At 40.6% G+C, this 18,421-nt stretch overlaps 1 protein-coding gene across 1 annotated transcript in view; it reads left to right on the forward strand.

Annotated features, from left to right (window-relative positions):
- The window catches only part of DLEU7 (deleted in lymphocytic leukemia 7), a 71,483-nt gene extending 59,723 nt beyond the window's left edge, over positions 1-11,760 (forward strand). Inside the window, 1 exon segment of the mRNA XM_043570272.1 lies at positions 10,402-11,760. Coding sequence (XP_043426207.1) covers positions 10,402-10,668 — 267 coding nt within the window. The 3' untranslated portion in view covers positions 10,669-11,760.
- Positions 11,761-18,421: the final 6,661 nt, after the last annotated feature.

The raw sequence follows: 18,421 nt of genomic DNA on the forward strand, positions 1-18,421 counted from the left end.
ACGCAGTCTAGGATTTTAAGAGCTGCTGAAAATGACCAACTCACATAGACACCATTAACCAAGCCAATTATGAAGTCACTCTGATTGAGTTTGTCTGTCTTCCTTTGAGGAGTTAAAACCATTTACAGTTTCCAAGAGTTCTGCTCTGGAGCATAGTTTCATGGAAACTATGGCTGATGCCAACTTTCGGAGGCAAGAGAACATTCCTGCTGTTACAGATTCAACTTGCCTTTGGAGGGGCACCTGCATGACTCAGTCGGCTAAGTGTCAGACTCTTGATTTCTGCTCAGGTCATGATCTCACTGTTCATGAATTCGAGACCCACATCGGGCTCTGCACTGACACTGTGAAGCCTGCTTGGGTCTCTCTCTCTCTCTCTCTCTCTCTCTCTCTCTCTCAAAATAAATAAAGCTTAAAAAAAACCTGCCTGTGGGTTCACTCATTTCAATGAGCTAATTCCACTAGCAGTCATTCCTTCATGTTCAGTGGTCTTTGCTGGTTTTCTCATTCTACATACCGAGTGCGGTGGTCATAAAACCATTGGCTTTGGCTTCGCGGTCCCTGCTAATGTTCTTTGCAAACTGCAAGTGTGAATGTTGGGTCACTCAGAGGAAGACATTGGTGATGACGGCTTTTTTCCTCATTAACATCAGTTGTGAAGCCAATTTCTGCAAATGTGGGAACTGTGCCTTTAAAAATTACGAACATACTATTGAAGAAATAAATGCTCAGGGTTATAGGGTTAGTAGCACAGCCACAGAATTGCCCTTCACTGGGGATAAAATCATGTTTTTCTGTGACAGAAAGGCCCAGTGACTGCTCTTCAAGTAGCTTAACTCTAGCTTTGTTATTGCTCATAATGTGAATGATAAGAAAATCAGGGCATTTATGCTTCCAAAATGAAACTTTGGGGAAAGATAGGGCAGGAAGGCCCTAAAACAAAACTACTTATATATAACATCTTGCTGGAAATGCTGCCGTGCTTTATTTTACAGTTTCGAGGTTTGCCTTGTGAACGTACCTGAATCAAGTGCTTGTATCCATCGCAAAGTGCTTTTAACTGGACTTTTCTAACGAAAACGGTACCATACCCAAAGCAAATGCATAAGGAACCTTAGTTACTTTTGAGTGTTGAAACTGGGTATCCCACACGTAAAAATGTTTAATTTCCTGTGGACGATAGACTTTTTATGGTGACTGGCAGATACTTTGGTTCTTCACTGAGTGTTTTATTAACACAGTTGCATATCTATTTGAGATTGACCTGGGGTCCAGGCAACTGGAGGCTGCTCTGGGCCCTGTGAACTTGTAGTTCAAAGCCAGATGTTGATGAACCAAGGGGCAGTTTGTAGTACACTGTTTCTGATAGCGTGGTTTTCACAACACGCCTCTAAATAAAGAAATGGCATTCCCATTTTATGTACACATCCAGTGCAGAAGGTTGTGATGGGTCTGGGGGAGGGGGTTTGTGTTCCTTTAGTGGAGAGCGGCCTGCTGGCCAAGCTGAAGTTCATTAAGGTCAGGCTTCATCCCAGAAAGCTGGGAAAAAGCTCTTTCTTCAATCCTCTCTGTAGAGGGCATTAGGTTCATGGGGAGCAAGAAAGGAAAATGTGAAAAGAAACAAGGTTGCGGAGGCCCTTGTAAGAGAATATAGCTTAAAATGTTGCTGTTTCCAAAAGAATGGACTTATTTTAAAGCCGGCGGTTAAGCCTATACGAACTGGTGTTTAGTTTTTATAGATCTAGAAGTGATTTTGAAGGTGATGAGGTAGGGGGAAAGCCAAAAATCTTCCTCATGGATTGCTTAAAAGTTATCTGAATTGTAGAGCCTATAAAGTCATATTGTGTTTTTGACTTTACTATCCGTTGGTGTTGGTTTCAGAAAACAAGCCTTGAAACTGCTGCTGCCAGACTCTTTTTGCCTTCAAGCCTTCAGTTTCGATGGGAGTGCTTATTTTCAGTAAGAAGCTAAAAAAAGGCTTAGCTTTTCTTCCCTTTTGGATTTTGCAGGTGCATTTACGGTTGCTCCAGGGTGCCAGATGTGCGCGTTCCTAATAAATACAACGCAGAAGGCAGCCAAGGGCAAGTGGGCAGTTTTTGTAAGAGACCTCCCTTTCTCCCAGGTAGGAGAGGGCCGAGCGGCGGAAGAGTGAGCTCCAGCTAGGAGGTGTCTGATTAGCTACGGGTTGGCTTTGCATGGGGTGTAGAAGGTTCCACACCTTGACCGTCTTCCGGACAGCCAAACCCTCTCAATTATGTTGCAGGGAGGAGGGATGGGCCAATGGACCAATTTTCAGTTTGTATGTGACCAATGCCAGTTTGAGGTTCGTAACACTCAGCCTTAAGAAAAATAGAGTGACTGTGGCCAAAGAAGAAACATTCACTTGAAGACATTGTTGTTCCATCCCGAAGCTAGTGCGGTGCCTCTGCTGCGTGCTTTCATGGTATCCCTGCTCACCCCTCTGTGGCGTCTATGGTAGGGGGGGGGGGGATCCAGGCCCCCACCCCCTTCTGCTGCCTGCCCTGGAGAGTAAACTCTGCTTTGCGAATCACTGCTGTACCAGCCCGGTTTCTGATCTGGGGGCGGGTCTTTGATGAACATCTGAGTTTGGGAAGAGAGGATAACTCAAGCCCTGCCACTCATTTGCTGTGCGAGGTGGGTACATTGCCTGATCTCTCTAAACCCCTGTCATTCACGGACTGTTGTGAGGACTGAGTGAGACAGGGTGTGTCAGGAGCCTGGCTTTGGATCCTGCATCTAGTGGGTTAGGCCAGACCAGCGTTCTTAAAACTCTGGCTCGCCCTGTTATCCTCACGCTTGGAAGAGTCCAGGGACGTTACTGTGGCGCTCAAGGCTCACACACTAATTTCTGTCCTGGTTCGGAGCACAGAGATCTTTCAGACTGGCCCTTTCCCAGTACCAGCCCCTCCTTGACTTCAGGCCGTAGCTCATGTTATTCATTCTGATTGTGGGGGCCGTCTTTTCCCTGGGGGGCCGATACTGCTTTCCCTAGAATCACCTGCCTCGTAATATCGGTACACTCTTCCCACCACTTCTCTGATGCCTCATTTCTTCTGCAAGAGCTGGCAGGACAGAACTCTGATGGTCTTGATCACTTAAAAAAAAGATTATTGTGGTAAAAAAAAAAAAGGGCATAACATAAAGTTTACTATTTTAAGCGTATGGTTCAGCAGTATAGAGAACGTTCACATTGTTGTGCAACTAATCTCCATAATTTTTTCATCTTGAACATCCGAAACCCTGTACACGTTAAACAACAAATCCCCAGGGGCACCTGGGTGGCTCAGTGGGTTGAACCTCCGACTTCACATCAGGTCAGGATCCCACAGTTGGTGGGTTCGAGCTCCACGTCTGCTCTGTGCTGACAGCTCAGAGCCTGGAGCCTGCTTCAGGTTCTGTGTCTCCCTCCCTCTCTCTGCCCCTCCCCCGTTCGCTCTCTCTCTCCTCTCTCTCCCAAAAATACATTAAAAAAATAAAGGCTTATGGGGCGCCTGGGCGGCTCAGTCGGTTCAGCGTCCGACTTCGGCTCAGTTCATGATCTTTCGGTCCGTGTATTCGAGCCCTGCGTCGGGCTCTGTGCTGACAGCTCAGAGCCTGGAGCCTGTTTCAGATTCTGTGTCTCCTTCTCTCTCTGACCCTCCCCTGTTCATGCTCTGTCTCTCTCTGTCTCAAAAATAAATAAAAAAAATTAAAACAAAAATAAAGGCTTCTACTATGAAAAAAAAATAAACATTTTTAAAAAATGAAAAAAAAAAAAACCCCAACAAATCCCCATTTCTCCTCCCCCCCCAGCTCTGGCATCCACCATTCTTTCTGTTTCTGTGACTTTGACTCTAAGTACCACACATAGGTGGAATCGTACGGTATTTATCGTCTTGTGTCTGGTTTATTTCAGTTAGCATAATGTTCTCCAGGTTCATTCACATCATAGCACCTTTTAAAGGCTAAATAGTATTTCCTCCTATGTATATACCACAGTTTGTTTATCCATCGATTTGTCAACGGGCACTTGGGCTGCTTCCCCATCTTGGCTGTGGTGGAGAGTGCCGCTGTGGATGTGGATGTGCAGGTATCTCTTTGAGACCCTGACTCCGTCTTTTGGCTGTACTTGTATGTTCCAGAAGTGGAATTGCTGAATCGTATGGTAATTCCTTGTTTCATTTTTGGGGGGAGCCTCCATACTGTTTTCCAGAGTGGCTCGGTGACTTTCCCTTCCCACCAGCGGTGCCCGGAGGTGCCAGCTTCTCCACATCCTCACCAACACTTGTTGTGTTCAGGTTTTTCTGACCGTGGTCATCCTAACGGATATGAGGTAAGCTCGACCACTCTTTTTGAGGCTTAATCTTATCCTGTGTGACATCTCTGCTGAACACTTTAAATAGTTTCATCTCACCAATTAGATTCCCAACTCCTATGGGACATATTTTTCTATGCTTTGCTGTCCTTCCTTCCCCTTCTGTCCTTCTTGCTAATATCACCATCTAGCAGAGTACCCTATGCACAAGCTTAGGTTGATGGAGTGCCTTATAAATGCAGAGTTTGTGGGACCGTAAGCTTATTTGACCTTCACGGTCTCTCCACGTGGTCGCTGTTTCCGTTTTACAGATTAGAATACTGACTATTCCATAGATAAAATGTCTTGTCCGCAGATGGCCGATTAGAGGGGCAGAACCAGGGCTCTGGTGGCAAATCCAGTGCTCAGGAAGGAGTCAACCCCACATTCCAGGTGTCTTTGTAGATACCCGGAGGGCTGTCCCATCCTAACTAACACCTATGAAGTCCCTTTTGCCGCATAGAGTAACATGCTCACAGGTTTTGAGGATTAGGACATAGACATCTTCGGGAGGCCACTCTTCTGTCTACTATAGGGCAGACTTTGGCTAGGAATTAAGAAAAAATGTTCTGAAGACTAGAGCCAGGGGTTGCCTCCAGTGTGGCAAGCGGTGGGACACCAGGTATGCCATAGAAAGGATTCACACATCGGAACGAGCTTCGTATGAACCCTCTGCAGTGCTTGGATTATGAGTCTATAAATGTTTGTCTTCTGTAGGATTGGGTTTCCGTGTTTTTACCATAGCCCCCATCCCATTTCCCTAGACACTTGGATATATGCTCTATGTGTCTCAATCCTCCTATTAGGTTAGAAGCTCCTTAGAAAGTAGGCACTCATGTCTTAATGCTTTTTACCCAGTGAGGGCAAGCATGTAGTGGAGATTTTACACGTTTGAAATAAACGTAATTATTAACTTAAATTAACTGAGCCAAACAGGCTGAGGCCATTACCCCAGTAGATTAGTTGAGTCCGTATAAAATGTAGATGTTGGCTATCAGTTTGGACCACTGTAGCAATCAATACAATTCATATCCAGAGTCTGAAATTACACAAGGCTTTAGAAGCTCCAAAACCTGCTTCTAGATTGCTCATAGTGCTAATGCTGACAATGTGCTCAAAACCCCACGTAGGATATTACATCATTTCTGGAAGCATCTGGGACTTGTCAAATAAAGGCTGCCGGGAGGATGTGCTCTGTCATTGAACGGAAAGCACCATACAGGAAATCATCACGAATATTGATGATGTGATTTTCTACTGAAAGCCCATGAGCCATTCGATATTCCGTTGCCTCTATGCTGTGAATTTTTGGCCCCCGCCTGTGCAACAGAATCAGTAGAGGTTTAGTTGGAGGCCATGATTATTGGATCCACAGTTGGCCTTCAGACCCTTCAGAAAGGAAGAGAAGCAACCACCTGCTCTATTTTTCCATCCCCTGGCTTAAGAGTCCCATGGAAAGCCTGTGCCTATTAATTTGTTTTCTTTGACTGTGAATATATTTGAGAAAGGATTAAAAAGAAATACTGTACTAAAAGAGTAAAATAAAGAGACTTTGCAGAGCTTGCCAGGGATTTGAAGTTTACCCAGGGCCTCAGGGACCAGTACAGCCCAGCAGTGGAATTTTATTATATGTATACTTTCCTCAAACGATGCCTTCTTTGATTCTTTACAGTAAACGTGAAATTGACTTCAGATTTCAGGCCCACAAACATATTTTTAAAGGCATTTTAATCTTATTTGGGTGATGAATGCCTTTGCAGACTGGCTAATAGGCGCACGTCAGCACACATTTCGGTGGTTCCTTCAATTTTGAATTTCCCTTTGCATGTTGTCTTTGATCCTTCCACTTTGTACTTAGAGTTGTATTACTTCTATAAAGCAAGCGGACAATTTCCCTTGATGTGGATCTAGGGGAAGTAGTCCAGAGGCATTTTTTTCCCCCTCTACTTTCCCATTCCCAAGCAATATGCTCCAGGAATATAGGTTGCTCCATAAAGTAGGGGACAGATTATCTAAGTAGCCCCTTGATACCTTCTGAGCAGAAAGGAGCAACACACAAAGGGAGGGACGCGAGAATGCTTTAAAGAGGAATTCAAAACAAGAAGCATGGGTGTCTGTGAATAGTTGAGTAAGGGAACTGTGGTGTCTTGTGTTTATCTTTATCCCAGCACCTAAGTCACCTGGGTCCTGCTGCCATGGTTTGCCATGGTTTGCTGAATCGAATAGATGAATGTTTGTTTTGTTTCCCAGAAGATGTTCTGTAATAAACACTTTGCCAGAAGCCCACGTCCTTCTAACCCAAGTGACAGCATTTTTTGTTAGGGAGAAGAATACCTTCTCTTTCTGTACAGAATTAGGAAGAAAACTCTAGTTCCAAACTCTAATTTCAGCTTTCAGTTCTCTCTTTCATTTTCTTTGGGATTATCTGTTGTTGTTGTTGTTTTTTTCCTTTTCCTAAATTATTGAGTTGAATTCTTAGCTCAGGACTTTCCAGTGATTATTCTTTACTTATCTATAGCATTAAGTGTATGTATTTCTCAACGCAGCTGGATCCCACAAATTCGCGATCTACTGTTTCCATAATTGTTCAGTATAAAGAATTTTAAAATTTCAGTTATTCTTTCACTGATCTATGAATTATTTAGAAGTCGACTTTTAAGTCATATATGTACTGGGAAGATTATGTTACTGATTTCTCGTTTATTTGCATTGTGACTTGTATGATATAGACTTCTAGATATTCATTGAGAATTTGCTTTTGGCCTATTATAATATAATCAGCTTTCATAATTTTTCTGTATGTTTTTGAGAATAAGTGTATCTGCTTATCTTATTGGACCAAGCTTGTGATTAGTGTTTCCATCTTGTGATTAGTGTTTCCATCTTTTCTCTCAAGGTTGATTGATTGTTTTGTTGTTTGACTTACTAGTTCCTGAGGAAGCCGGGTAAAAATCAGCTTTTATGTTTGTGGATTGAATGTAAATTGACATTATCATATTAGGCACACACAGGTACAAAACTGTTATAACATCTTGGGGTATAATTTCTTTTATTAATTGTTGTTTATTTTATCCCCAATAATGAATTTTCTGGCTTTGTTTTGGCTTCTGTTTGCTTTGTATATATTTTAGCATCCATTTGTTTTAAGTTTTTAGGTGTTTTTAGTTTTAAATGTGTTTCTTATAAAGAACGTACCAATAGATTTTTTAAAAAAATCCAATCTGGTGAACACCATATTTCAAAAGGTGGCTTATTTGATGTTTTCTTTTCACCTCGATTTATATTTCTTCATTTTTACTGACGAATGATAGGATCAATTAAGTTTTAATATACCTCTTAAGTCTGCTGAGTTTTAACTTTACGTATTATTTCTGTGCTTTAATGATAGCACTGAATTTCCCACATGCATACTTAACAAGTCTGATATTTATCAATTTTGCCACTTTTCTCTGAATACGTACAAAGCCTCAGAACGCCACTCCATCCTACATGCTACTCCTATTCAGCGTCTTAGAAGCATCTTGCTTTTGTAAGCCCCAAGTTCATTGTTAGCTAATTGTCTAATCAGTTCTTTAGATTCGCGTCATATTTTTAAGTTCCTTTGTTCACTGTTGCTTCTTATATCTCATTCTTTCCTTTTGAATTAAATTTCCTTTCTGAATTAGAGCTCTAGAAAAATATGACAGTGGGGTAACTCTTGTTGTGCTATTAAGTGAAGGTATATTTATTTTGCCCTGACATTTAAATAATAGCTTATTTGGACTAAAAAAACCACTCTATGTTGACAATTATTTGAAAAATTATCTCATTCCTTTCTGTCTTCAGTGGTTGTAGCTCAGTAGTTGGCTGTCTGACTTGTCATCTCCTGAAGCCATCAGCCATTTTCTCTCTGGTTGCCTTTAAGAGTAGTTTTGCCTTGGGGCCCCTGCGTGGTTCAGTCGGTTGGGCGTCCAACTCCGGCTCAGGTCATGATCTCATGGTACCTGGGTTGGAGCCCCGCATCAGGCTCTGTGCTGACAGCTCAGAGCCTGGAGCCTGCTTTGAATTCTGTGTCTCCCTCTCTCTCTGCCCTTCCCTACTCACTCTGTGTCTCTCAAAAATAAAAAAAACATTGAAAAAAAATTTTTTTTAAGTACTTTTGCCTTAATAAGTTTAGATTTTAATCTCATTTAACTTATTCTGTTCTCGGATTATTTTACTTCCTGAATCTCTGTTCATGAACTTGGATTCATGTTTTGGATCAATTTCAAATAATTCTTATCCATTTTTCTCTTTGAATATTGCTTCCCCACCTCTCCCCCAGCCTCTCTCGTCTCTCCTGGAAGTGCATCTGGTGGGTTTCATCATTCTGTCATCCATGTTGCTTAACATCTCATTCATATTTCCCATGCCTGACTTTTCATCTTGAATTCTGAGTAATTTTCTCCTATTAACCATCCAGTTTACCATTCCTCACTTCCGAGGTTTATTCAGGTGTATAAATTGTCTGTTGAGTTTTTAATTTGTCATGATAGTTGTCATGCTAGAAATGGTATTTGGTTCTTTTTCAAGCCTGTTTTTACTTAAAATAGTTTTGATTCCTTTTTATATTTTTAATCACTTTAAACAGATTGTATAGTTTCTAGCTGAAATACTCGGAGTTTAATCCTGCCCTGCATTGGTATCTGCTGTATCATGGTGGACTATGTTTTAAATTTCATATTCTGAGTTTGTCTTTGACAAAGCTTTATGAGAATACTACTGTGGGGCATGGGCTGTGGATGTGTCCCCATGGATTAGGCTCTTGTTTGCTTTTACCAACGTGTCTGTGGATATTTCAGCCCAGTTCCAATTTTTTAAGTTAATTTCTTAGCGTGAGTGTTTCCGTAACGTATATATGGTATGGAGTGTAGAGGGCAGCTCCAAACTTAAGCTGCCGTGTAGTAAAGGTCAATAGTTATGCATCCTCGGGGCAACTTTATCCTCTATCCCAAACCCAGCTCGAGACCGACTTTCTTTTTTTGATGAGTATTGATGCACAGCTCAAATAATCTACTCTTCCTTTATCTTTGGCTGTTAGGAATTTCCATTGCTTTCTTGCAATATCAGAAAGGATGCTTGTTCTATTTTATTTAGAATTCAGTTAGCAAAAGATTTCGGGGAAACTAAGTGTGCCTTGTTACCAGAGCCGGAAGCCTGTGGAGAGTCATTTACATGTAGTTAAAATAAGTTATCTATTTAACATTATCGCTGAGATGGAATAATTTTGATTATTTATTGGAATAATTTTAGTATACCATGTCTATATAATGGATTTTAGAATGTGAACCATTTGGGGATTAAAAATCTGTTTAGTTACTTCATTATTTTTAACTACCTGGGAACTGTTCTTTCTAAATTTGCATTGGAAACTTCTTGAGATGATGTTATCAAATACAAATCCTGTATTGGAATTTTGAAGACAGTGAATATGGAATAATAGCAACAAAGGCTATCTGTGTATTCTTCAAAGCTCTGCTAGGAACAAATAACAGAAACTCAACTCCAAATGGCTTAAGTAAAAAGGCATATTTATTGACTCAGATACCCCCAAAATCCTGCGGTTTATTGTTCAAGTATTGCTGGGTCAATATGCTCAGACAATGTCATTAGAATCAATCGCTTTTAATACATTTGTTCTACTTTCTTCTGTGCTGTCTTCATTCTCATTTGGATTCTCCCCTTAGAGTGACAAGATGCTTTCTAAAAGCCCCAGTTCAAGAGAGCTTCTTTTTCGCAACCTAACAGACATTCTGGAACTGTGGCTTATTGGTCTGTGTTAGACCTGTCCATTCCTGACCACTCCAAGTGGCTGAAGGGGGGTGGTCTCCGATTGGTCTGGTCCCTGGAGTCGTAGAATTGGGGTCAGCTTTAGTCAAACCACATAGGCTGAAAATGGAGGGGAGAGGTTCTCTGAGAGAAAAAATGAGGTCCTGTGATGAGAAGAGACGGGAATGGAAGCTAGGTACACAAAACATAACAAATGTCCCATAACCTGTCTAATTGTACGTGTTTGCTGTTTATTTCAGGATCGTGTTGAGTTTAGACACATCTGCAGTCATTTGGCTCTACAAATTCAAGGACAACAGTTTGACAGAGATCTGGATACTGCCCACCGGTGTTTGAAGACAATAGTCATGAAGCTGATTCAGTCACTTGCTAATCTTCCTTCAGATGCCCACATGGTAGCCTGTGCTTCTTTGAGACAGATCTTACAGAATCTCCCAGACATATGGATGCTCAAGACACCAGAATTAGAACCACAGCCAGTACTGCTAAGAGGACTGGGTACCTGACATTCCTAATTGAATCAGCAGACAGTGGGTGCTTTTATTCCCAGGAAGGAGAGAGGTGATGACATATATAGCAGTCTGACCAGTGGCATCTGTACCCTTCAGAATCACAGCATGTTGGTGACAGGTTTTTAAAGCAGTAGTCCACATTTTTAAGTATGTTGATATATTTGCTTACTGTTCGATTGAAAGGTATTCCACTTGGTAGAGCTGATTGTATCATATATGTTTATATTTACCAATCCATAGAAGGATTAGTTTTGATCAAATGATACATTAATCTATACTTATATTAATGTAGGCCTATGAGGTTTAATATGGTTATTTAATATGGTTATTTATATATGGTTATGTGGTTAAAGCTTCATGGTTCTTAAAATTATCTTGAATAAATAGGATATTTGATAATTGATATGTTCTACTTACTGAGCACTTCATTTCATGTTATGAAAATGATCTTTAGATGTTGTAGGACCACATGTGTCAATAATTATGAGTTCCAATCCTGGCATTAATAACTTACTGTTGGACAGGAAAAGAGTTGCTTCTAAGCCTTGTGCTTTCATGTACTGATTTGTAAATTTATAATGATAATGAGCTATGAAGTACCAAGGATATATGATATGTAAACACAAAGTACAGTATTATTAAAGTCTCATGTGGAAACATGTAGCTCTTCTTACTGTTTCTAAATATTCCAATTGAAGTAGGAAATTCTTGTGAAAAAAAAGGAGGGAGTGCATATACTGGCAGGTTTCCCTAAATACTTAGAGCTGGGAAAAGAGAGGCTAACTTTTTTTGCAACAATGATCTGAACATGCTAGGAAAAACTAAATTTCCTATTGCTTAATGATTGTATCGTTTAATGGCTGTATTGAGAACCAAAGTAAATTAAAGTGATGCCTTACCCTTAAAATTTTAATAGAAATGGCATTGTATTTAGAAAAAAAAAGAGTACAATGTATATTGTAAACAGTGCATCTTGTTTTCTGAAGGAATGAAAAACTAGGTCTGTATGCTGAGAGTTGATCTGCTATTAAAAAATAAAGTATTAGTAGTAATCAAAGCCTTTTTAATCCCACATGTTCTAATCCTAGTTGGTTCCAAAATTTATTCCAGGATATAATGATGAAAGGTATATATATTGATTCTCTTTGGATGTAACTGACTATTCCATAGAAGAGAATTACATTAATGAGACTGAATTCTAAATGGAAGATGAAAGGTGTGTATTTGTGTGTGTGTGTGTGTGTGTGTGTGTGTGTGTGTGTGTGTATAAGGGTGAGGTGGGCCAGAAGAGAAGAGCATGTATTTCTTGGAAACAATTGTTAGCCCTTGGTTCTCCAATTCCTAAGAAACATTGTATTCTGGGACTATCACCATATTATATAGTCAAGTCTTTCTTTCCTCAGTGAAATTACCCCAGGACTCTTTCTCTAAAGACCCATCATTATAGGCCACTTTGCCCATTGTAATCAATAGCTATCTCAATAAATATTAAGGCTTTTTAAACTCTCATACCCAGGAAATATTGAATATCTTTGCTTCTTTGTATCAGTTCTTGTGTTTTTTCCTCATTTTGCAATGTTTCGCATAGAACAATAAAAACCCTATTTCATCCTTCAAGCCCTGATTTACCCATCAACTCCTCCTTGAACTCTCCTGGATCATCCTGGTAGGGCATGGTCTCTTCTTCCTCTGAACTCACATAAAACACATGTTGTGCTTGGACAGATTTGTATATTGCATAGCAGCTACAATTCTGAAAGTTCTTTGACCCTACTAGAACTCCCATTGTCTCTATCACTTTTCACACTGCCCCCCTCCCTTACTTCTGTGGCTTATGTTCTTTGCTTAATTTGTATAATCATTTGGTTGTACATGCCACCAATTCCCTTCTCCCATTTTCCTTTGGTTGAATTCTGCTCACAAAACTCCATCCCTGGTCAAGACCAACTCTGCTTACTCCCCATCTCTATGTGAGTTCTGAATGTGACTTAAGAACAACACATAGTCATGCAAATTTCACTTCAGTTCATGGCAACTAATCTCAAGGGGCCCTCATGTTATCCACTATCCAAATAGTTAGTACTATTTCATGCCCTAGAACTGCCATATCTAATATGGTAGCCACTGGCTACATGTGGCTATTAAGCACTTGAATATGGCTAGTCTGAATTGAGGTATGCTGAAACTGTAAAATGCACACTTTTTGGCTTTTAAAATCTTCTCAATTTTTTATATTGATACATGGCTGAAATAACATTTTGAATATATTTGGTTATATACAATATATTATTAAAATTAATTGTACCAGTTTTATTTTGCCCTTTTAAGGTGGCTACTGGAAAGTTGGAAATTCCATTCTTGGCTTACAGCGTGTACCTATAGGATAGTGGTGTCCTAGAAAATTCACTAGACAATTCAGTGCTGTGCTTGACAATTTACTCCCTTAGGAAGGCTGTTCCACACCTTTTCACACTTGATCCTTTTCCATTCTCCTCATTCTTAGCTGATGGCCTTGCTTTTTATTGCACAGGGAAAATAAAAGCCCTTAGAAGGCACATCTTCACACTAAGAAGTGCACACTTATTAATAATGCACACTTTCCTGCATTATTTCCTGCATTTTTGCTTCTCAACAGGAGCATTTTCATCAGCGTGGTGTTATAGTGTCTCCTCCAATCTTAAAAAAACAATTCCCCCAGCTATTACTCGATTTCTCTCCTCCCCTTAAAAGCAAAAATCATCGCAATTGCCCAAATTAGTCGTCTACGATTCTTTTTCCCAGTTCCCTTTTGAACTCGCTCTAAATGGGTTTTGTGTCCTCACTCCACCAAAAATGTTCTTCTCATGACTCCCAATGATTGGCCATGGATAAATTCCATGGCAGATCCTCAATCCTCATCTTATTGTATCTATCAGCAGCTTTTGACACAGTTGACTACTTCCTCCTTGAATCACTTTCTTATTTTGGTTTCCAGATCAGCAGACTTTCATGGTTTTACACCACTAACTCACTTCACGGATCTGTTTCTTAATTCCTCCACATCACGCTGGCTTCTTGATTTTCGAGTTCTTCAGTCTTAGTCCTTTTTCTATATTACACTTACTCTACAGTGATTTTAAATACCAGCTATCCACCAATGATGCCAAGATATATAGCTTTCGCCCTGAACTCCAGATTCCTATAGCCAACTCACAAAAGAGTATCTCTCTTTGAATGTTTAAAAGGAATTTCCAAATCCAAAACAGGATTCTCGCTCCCAAATCTGCTTCTTCCCCATCTTCTAAGTCTCACTTGGTGCTGGCTTATATCCATCCGGCCACATGCGCAAAAAGAACATTGAAATCATCCTTGACTCTTTTTATCACTCTCACATATAGCCCCTCAATCAGCAAATCTTAATGGCTCAGCCTTCAGAATATATCCCAAATCAAATCACTTCTCACCACTTCCATGGCTACTACCCTAGCCCTATTCCTGCCTGGAATATCACGGTATCTTCCTAAATGGTCACACTACTTTGCTGCCCTCTCCATATTGTATATCAGGCACAGTAGTAAAAGTCAGACTGATTATTCCTCTATGCTTAATACGCCAATGGCTTCCCCTTTTACTCAGAATAAAGTTCAAATTCTGCCTCTGACCCGTCTCCTACTACACTTCTATTCTCATAATACCAGTCTCTTTGCTGTCCTCACTTCTAACACAACTAGTTTTAGGGCCTTTGTGTCACTCTTTCCTCTGCCTGAAAGAATTCTCTCCCATCTACTTCAAGTAAGTCTCCACTACAATACGCCTCATTACAGATGCTCTCTCTAACCCTTATCAAAAGTAGTATCCCCTGTCACTCTCTTATCCCTTCTCCCTGCTCTGTTTTCTTCATAAAGCCATCTTCTAATGCCTAAATTTATGTGTTTATTGACCAGCGTAGTGGATTGAATGGTGGCCCCCGAAGAGTATGTCCATGTCTTAGTCAGTAGAATGTGTGTCCGTTACTATATATTCCCAACAAAGCGAATATGACCTTGGATGGTAACAGAGGTGATTACATCACAGATAATGAGATTAGATTCTTTAAGGTCATCTGAGTGGACCCTAAATGCCTCCAGTATGCTTACAAGCTTTCCATCTTTCAGCAAATACCTAAACACCAAGAGAAAAGTTAAAAGGGCAATTTTAAGGATTAATTTATCCAGAACATTTTGGTTAAGTATTGGGTTAAAAACAGTCATGTAGCTACTACTCAATAAACGGTTAATAATCATAATGTTCATTGTAACAATGATGGGGCCAGTCCAAGTCACTCTGAAGAGTAGTCTTTTTCTCCTCAGATTTCCCATGCAGTCCTTTGCCTCTTCCCTTTACCCCAAATGCTACATAAATGTATCTTTAAAAAGGCACATTTTAGAACTTATGATTGTGGGCTACTTTCTTCCATAGCTCTATAATCATCATCATCATCATCAACGACAACGATCTTAATAAAATTCCCACATTTTTGTGGCTCCAGCAATGTTTGGAGAGATTTGATCATCTCAGAGTCAGGCGGTGGTTTTTGTTTAAGACTGTATAGTGCCTTGGGCAGTACGTGATACTTGTTTAAGGAGAGGTTCTGGATGTCTCTTCATAATGCTGAGAAAAACTTGAGCCATCTGATATTTTCTCTCTTGGATTCCCTTGGATACTTCATGCTCCCATTCCTTTGGACTCTTCTGTTTCATCTACTTTTTTTTTAATTTTTTTAATGTTTATTTATTTTTGAGACAGAGAGAGACAGACCATGAACAGGGGAGGGGCAGAGAGAGAGGAAGACACAGAATCTGAAACAGGCTCCAGGCTCTGAGCTGTCAGCACACAGCCCGCCGCAGGGCTCGAACTCAAGGACCGTGAGATCATGACCTGAGCCGAAGTCGGACGCTTAACCGACCAAGCCACTCAGGCGTCCCTGGACTCTTCTGTTTCAATGCTCCACAACAATAGATTTCTGGACGGTGGAAACACATTTGCTTATGGAATAAAAATAGGGGCCATGCTGGGAATTTTTAAGCAGAGGTAGACAAGCAATGACAACATGGTACCTACACGCTTCTTTTCCTTAGATGGTCTCCTCACTGCCTTCTCTACTTCTCTGGAAGTTCCATGAGCTTCCAGATCAGCTTGATCCTACATCCTTTTGACTGCATGCCTTATGCTGACATAGTAACTATCTTCAGGTCCCTTTGGCTGTGTTCCATTTTCTTTTGCCTCTTCAGAATTGGTCCCCTTTCCCCATATAAATGCTCTCTTACTCTTCTAACTGGCAGTTACTCCCCAAAGTAGATTAGTTTTCTTGATTTAGATGAAGGCCTTCGGAGAGTAGAAAACTGTAAGATACTTATTTCCTATAGACCAGAGGATTGCCAGAAAGATGTGTCTTTCACGTCTAAAAGTTCTCTCCAACAGTCAGCACCATTTCCATTGTTCTTCATGCTCCAGTGCCAGATACTTATGTAGTAAATCTATCTGAGAGGAGTATAAATTCTTGGGATTCATGAGTTTTAAGACACATTTAATTCAGCAGAACTTCAAACAAGAAGTGTTCCATATAATCTGGGTATCCTCATCAGGGATCCTAGTGTTCTCTTTTACAGCCAAAAAAATTTACCACAGTCCTGGTTGCACTTAAATATACAACAGAAGCAAAGGTCTGGGCTATTGTAGCCCTGGCATGTGTTACCAGTAGAGCTTACCTTTGTCTGATGTGACTTGTTTACTGCTATGCTCAATAGAAGTGATATTTAAAGCTGACCCATAGTTTATAAATTTCTCCTCTGGTAGACAAGTTTATATCTGAGTTTACAGTCATAAGTCAGGAGACACTTTCAAGACTGGCAGAAATTTTTCCAGCACAGAAGTAACAGTGATTGTTCCCCTTGCTTTGATGAAGTCTTTGATAATCGTGGCTTCATTTTCTTTTTCTTTAAACAAGCATTATGAAATGTCTGTGGAGTGTAAAAGGTATCTGGCAGAGAAATAAATTCACAGTGATCACAGAAACAAGTCACAGAAAACTGTGTTGACTTAAATTTGGAGCAAAGAGGAGAAAAGAGGTTCTTCGAAACCCCCTTCTCTTCCCTGCATGTGTCACTGTATCTCTGAGTGTAGCTTACGCGTACAGGATATTCTTGGAACAATCTGGAGTGTGTGGGGGTGGAGGGACTAGAAGGAAGGCAAAGAAGTACACCCAAGGTGCTGCAATCTCACACATGAAGAAAGCTGTGGAATAATTTGGGAATGTTAACGTCCTTGGGGGTATCCAGACTCACCTTGAAGAGCATATCCAATGAGTTTGTTTGGTTTGCTGATTTGCCCAAATGAAAAATACAGAACTTGCCTCACATGAAGTTGTTCATGCCACCTGTATACCCGACGTGACAGGTGTTTTATACACGATCTCACTCAATCCTTAGTCTGTCTTCAGTACCTTCTCCTCTCTCAGTCTCAACCTTCTCCACGTCTTGGACCATCTTTCCTAGAGTTTGAGGGCAAAGGCATTCATAAGACTGTTAATTGCATTATGGCTTTTATATCTAAACATTATTTTATGCAAAAACAAATGGATGCTGGTTCTGGTCCTTTCCATTTTTCATATATTCTCTTGCCTCTCTTCTGGTTTCAGACTTTAGGACATTTGTCAGTCATCTATTTCCTGTGTAACTCAGAATTAAACTGTAAGCGTATATAGCAGGAACACTATTTACACTCACATTGGATGAATAGTTCTTCCTAGAGGAATATGAATAAAACTTTTCTGTCCATTTTCCTGCCTGTCCTGAGGCAATGTTGATTAAAAGACAAAAAAAAAATGGCAGAATGAGATAAGCCTTGTAGGTTTAAAAACCTTGGAATTTCCAAACTGTTGAGACTATACAGGTGTCTTATGTTAATGAGGTGACTTTTGAATGGCACCAAAGGATGGGGGCTGATTGCCAATGGAACCAACCATGTGTTTAGAGAGTTGGAACTTTCAGTCCCATCCCAACCTTCTGGGAGGAGAGAGCGGCTGGAGGTTGAATCAATAGCAGGTGGTCAGTGATATAACCAATCATGCCTATGTAAGGAAGCTTCCATAAAACCCCAAAAGGACAGTGTTCTGAGAGCTTCCAGGTTGGCAAACGAGAGGGTGTCCATGTGCTACTGTGCCAGGTCCCAGATTCCAGAGGGCAGAGTTCCTTTGCTTGGGACCTTGCCCTGTGGATCTCTTCACTGGGCTATTAATTCATATCTTTTCGTATCCTTCGTAATAAACTGATAATCTAGTGAGTGTTAGTATCCTGAGTTCTGTGAGCCACGCTAAGAGATTTATAGAACTCAAGGAGGGAGTGATGGGAACATCTGATTTATAAGGTGGGTCTGAAGCACAGGTATCACCTGGGGCTTGTGATTGGCATCGGAAGTGGGGGAGGCATTTTGTGGGACTGAGCCCTTGACCTGCGGGTTAACTTGATATTCCCTCTAGTAGATAGTGTCAGAATTCAGTTGAATTGTGGGACACACCGCTGGTGTCAGAGAATTTCTCAGTGGCGTGGGGAACCACTCCCCTGCAAACATACACACACAGTGGAATTGGTGCTCAAAATTATCGTACTCGATGAAATGTCCCTCGTACTTCGGCTCAATCAAATTTAAATGGTTACCTCATTACCTATATTCCTCAATATTCTGGAATTCTGCATTTTCGTAGGCACCTTAATAATATATTCTGTTCTCA

Source organism: Prionailurus bengalensis, chromosome A1 (genome assembly GCF_016509475.1).
Source record: "Prionailurus bengalensis isolate Pbe53 chromosome A1, Fcat_Pben_1.1_paternal_pri, whole genome shotgun sequence".
Taxonomy (NCBI): domain Eukaryota; kingdom Metazoa; phylum Chordata; class Mammalia; order Carnivora; family Felidae; genus Prionailurus; species Prionailurus bengalensis.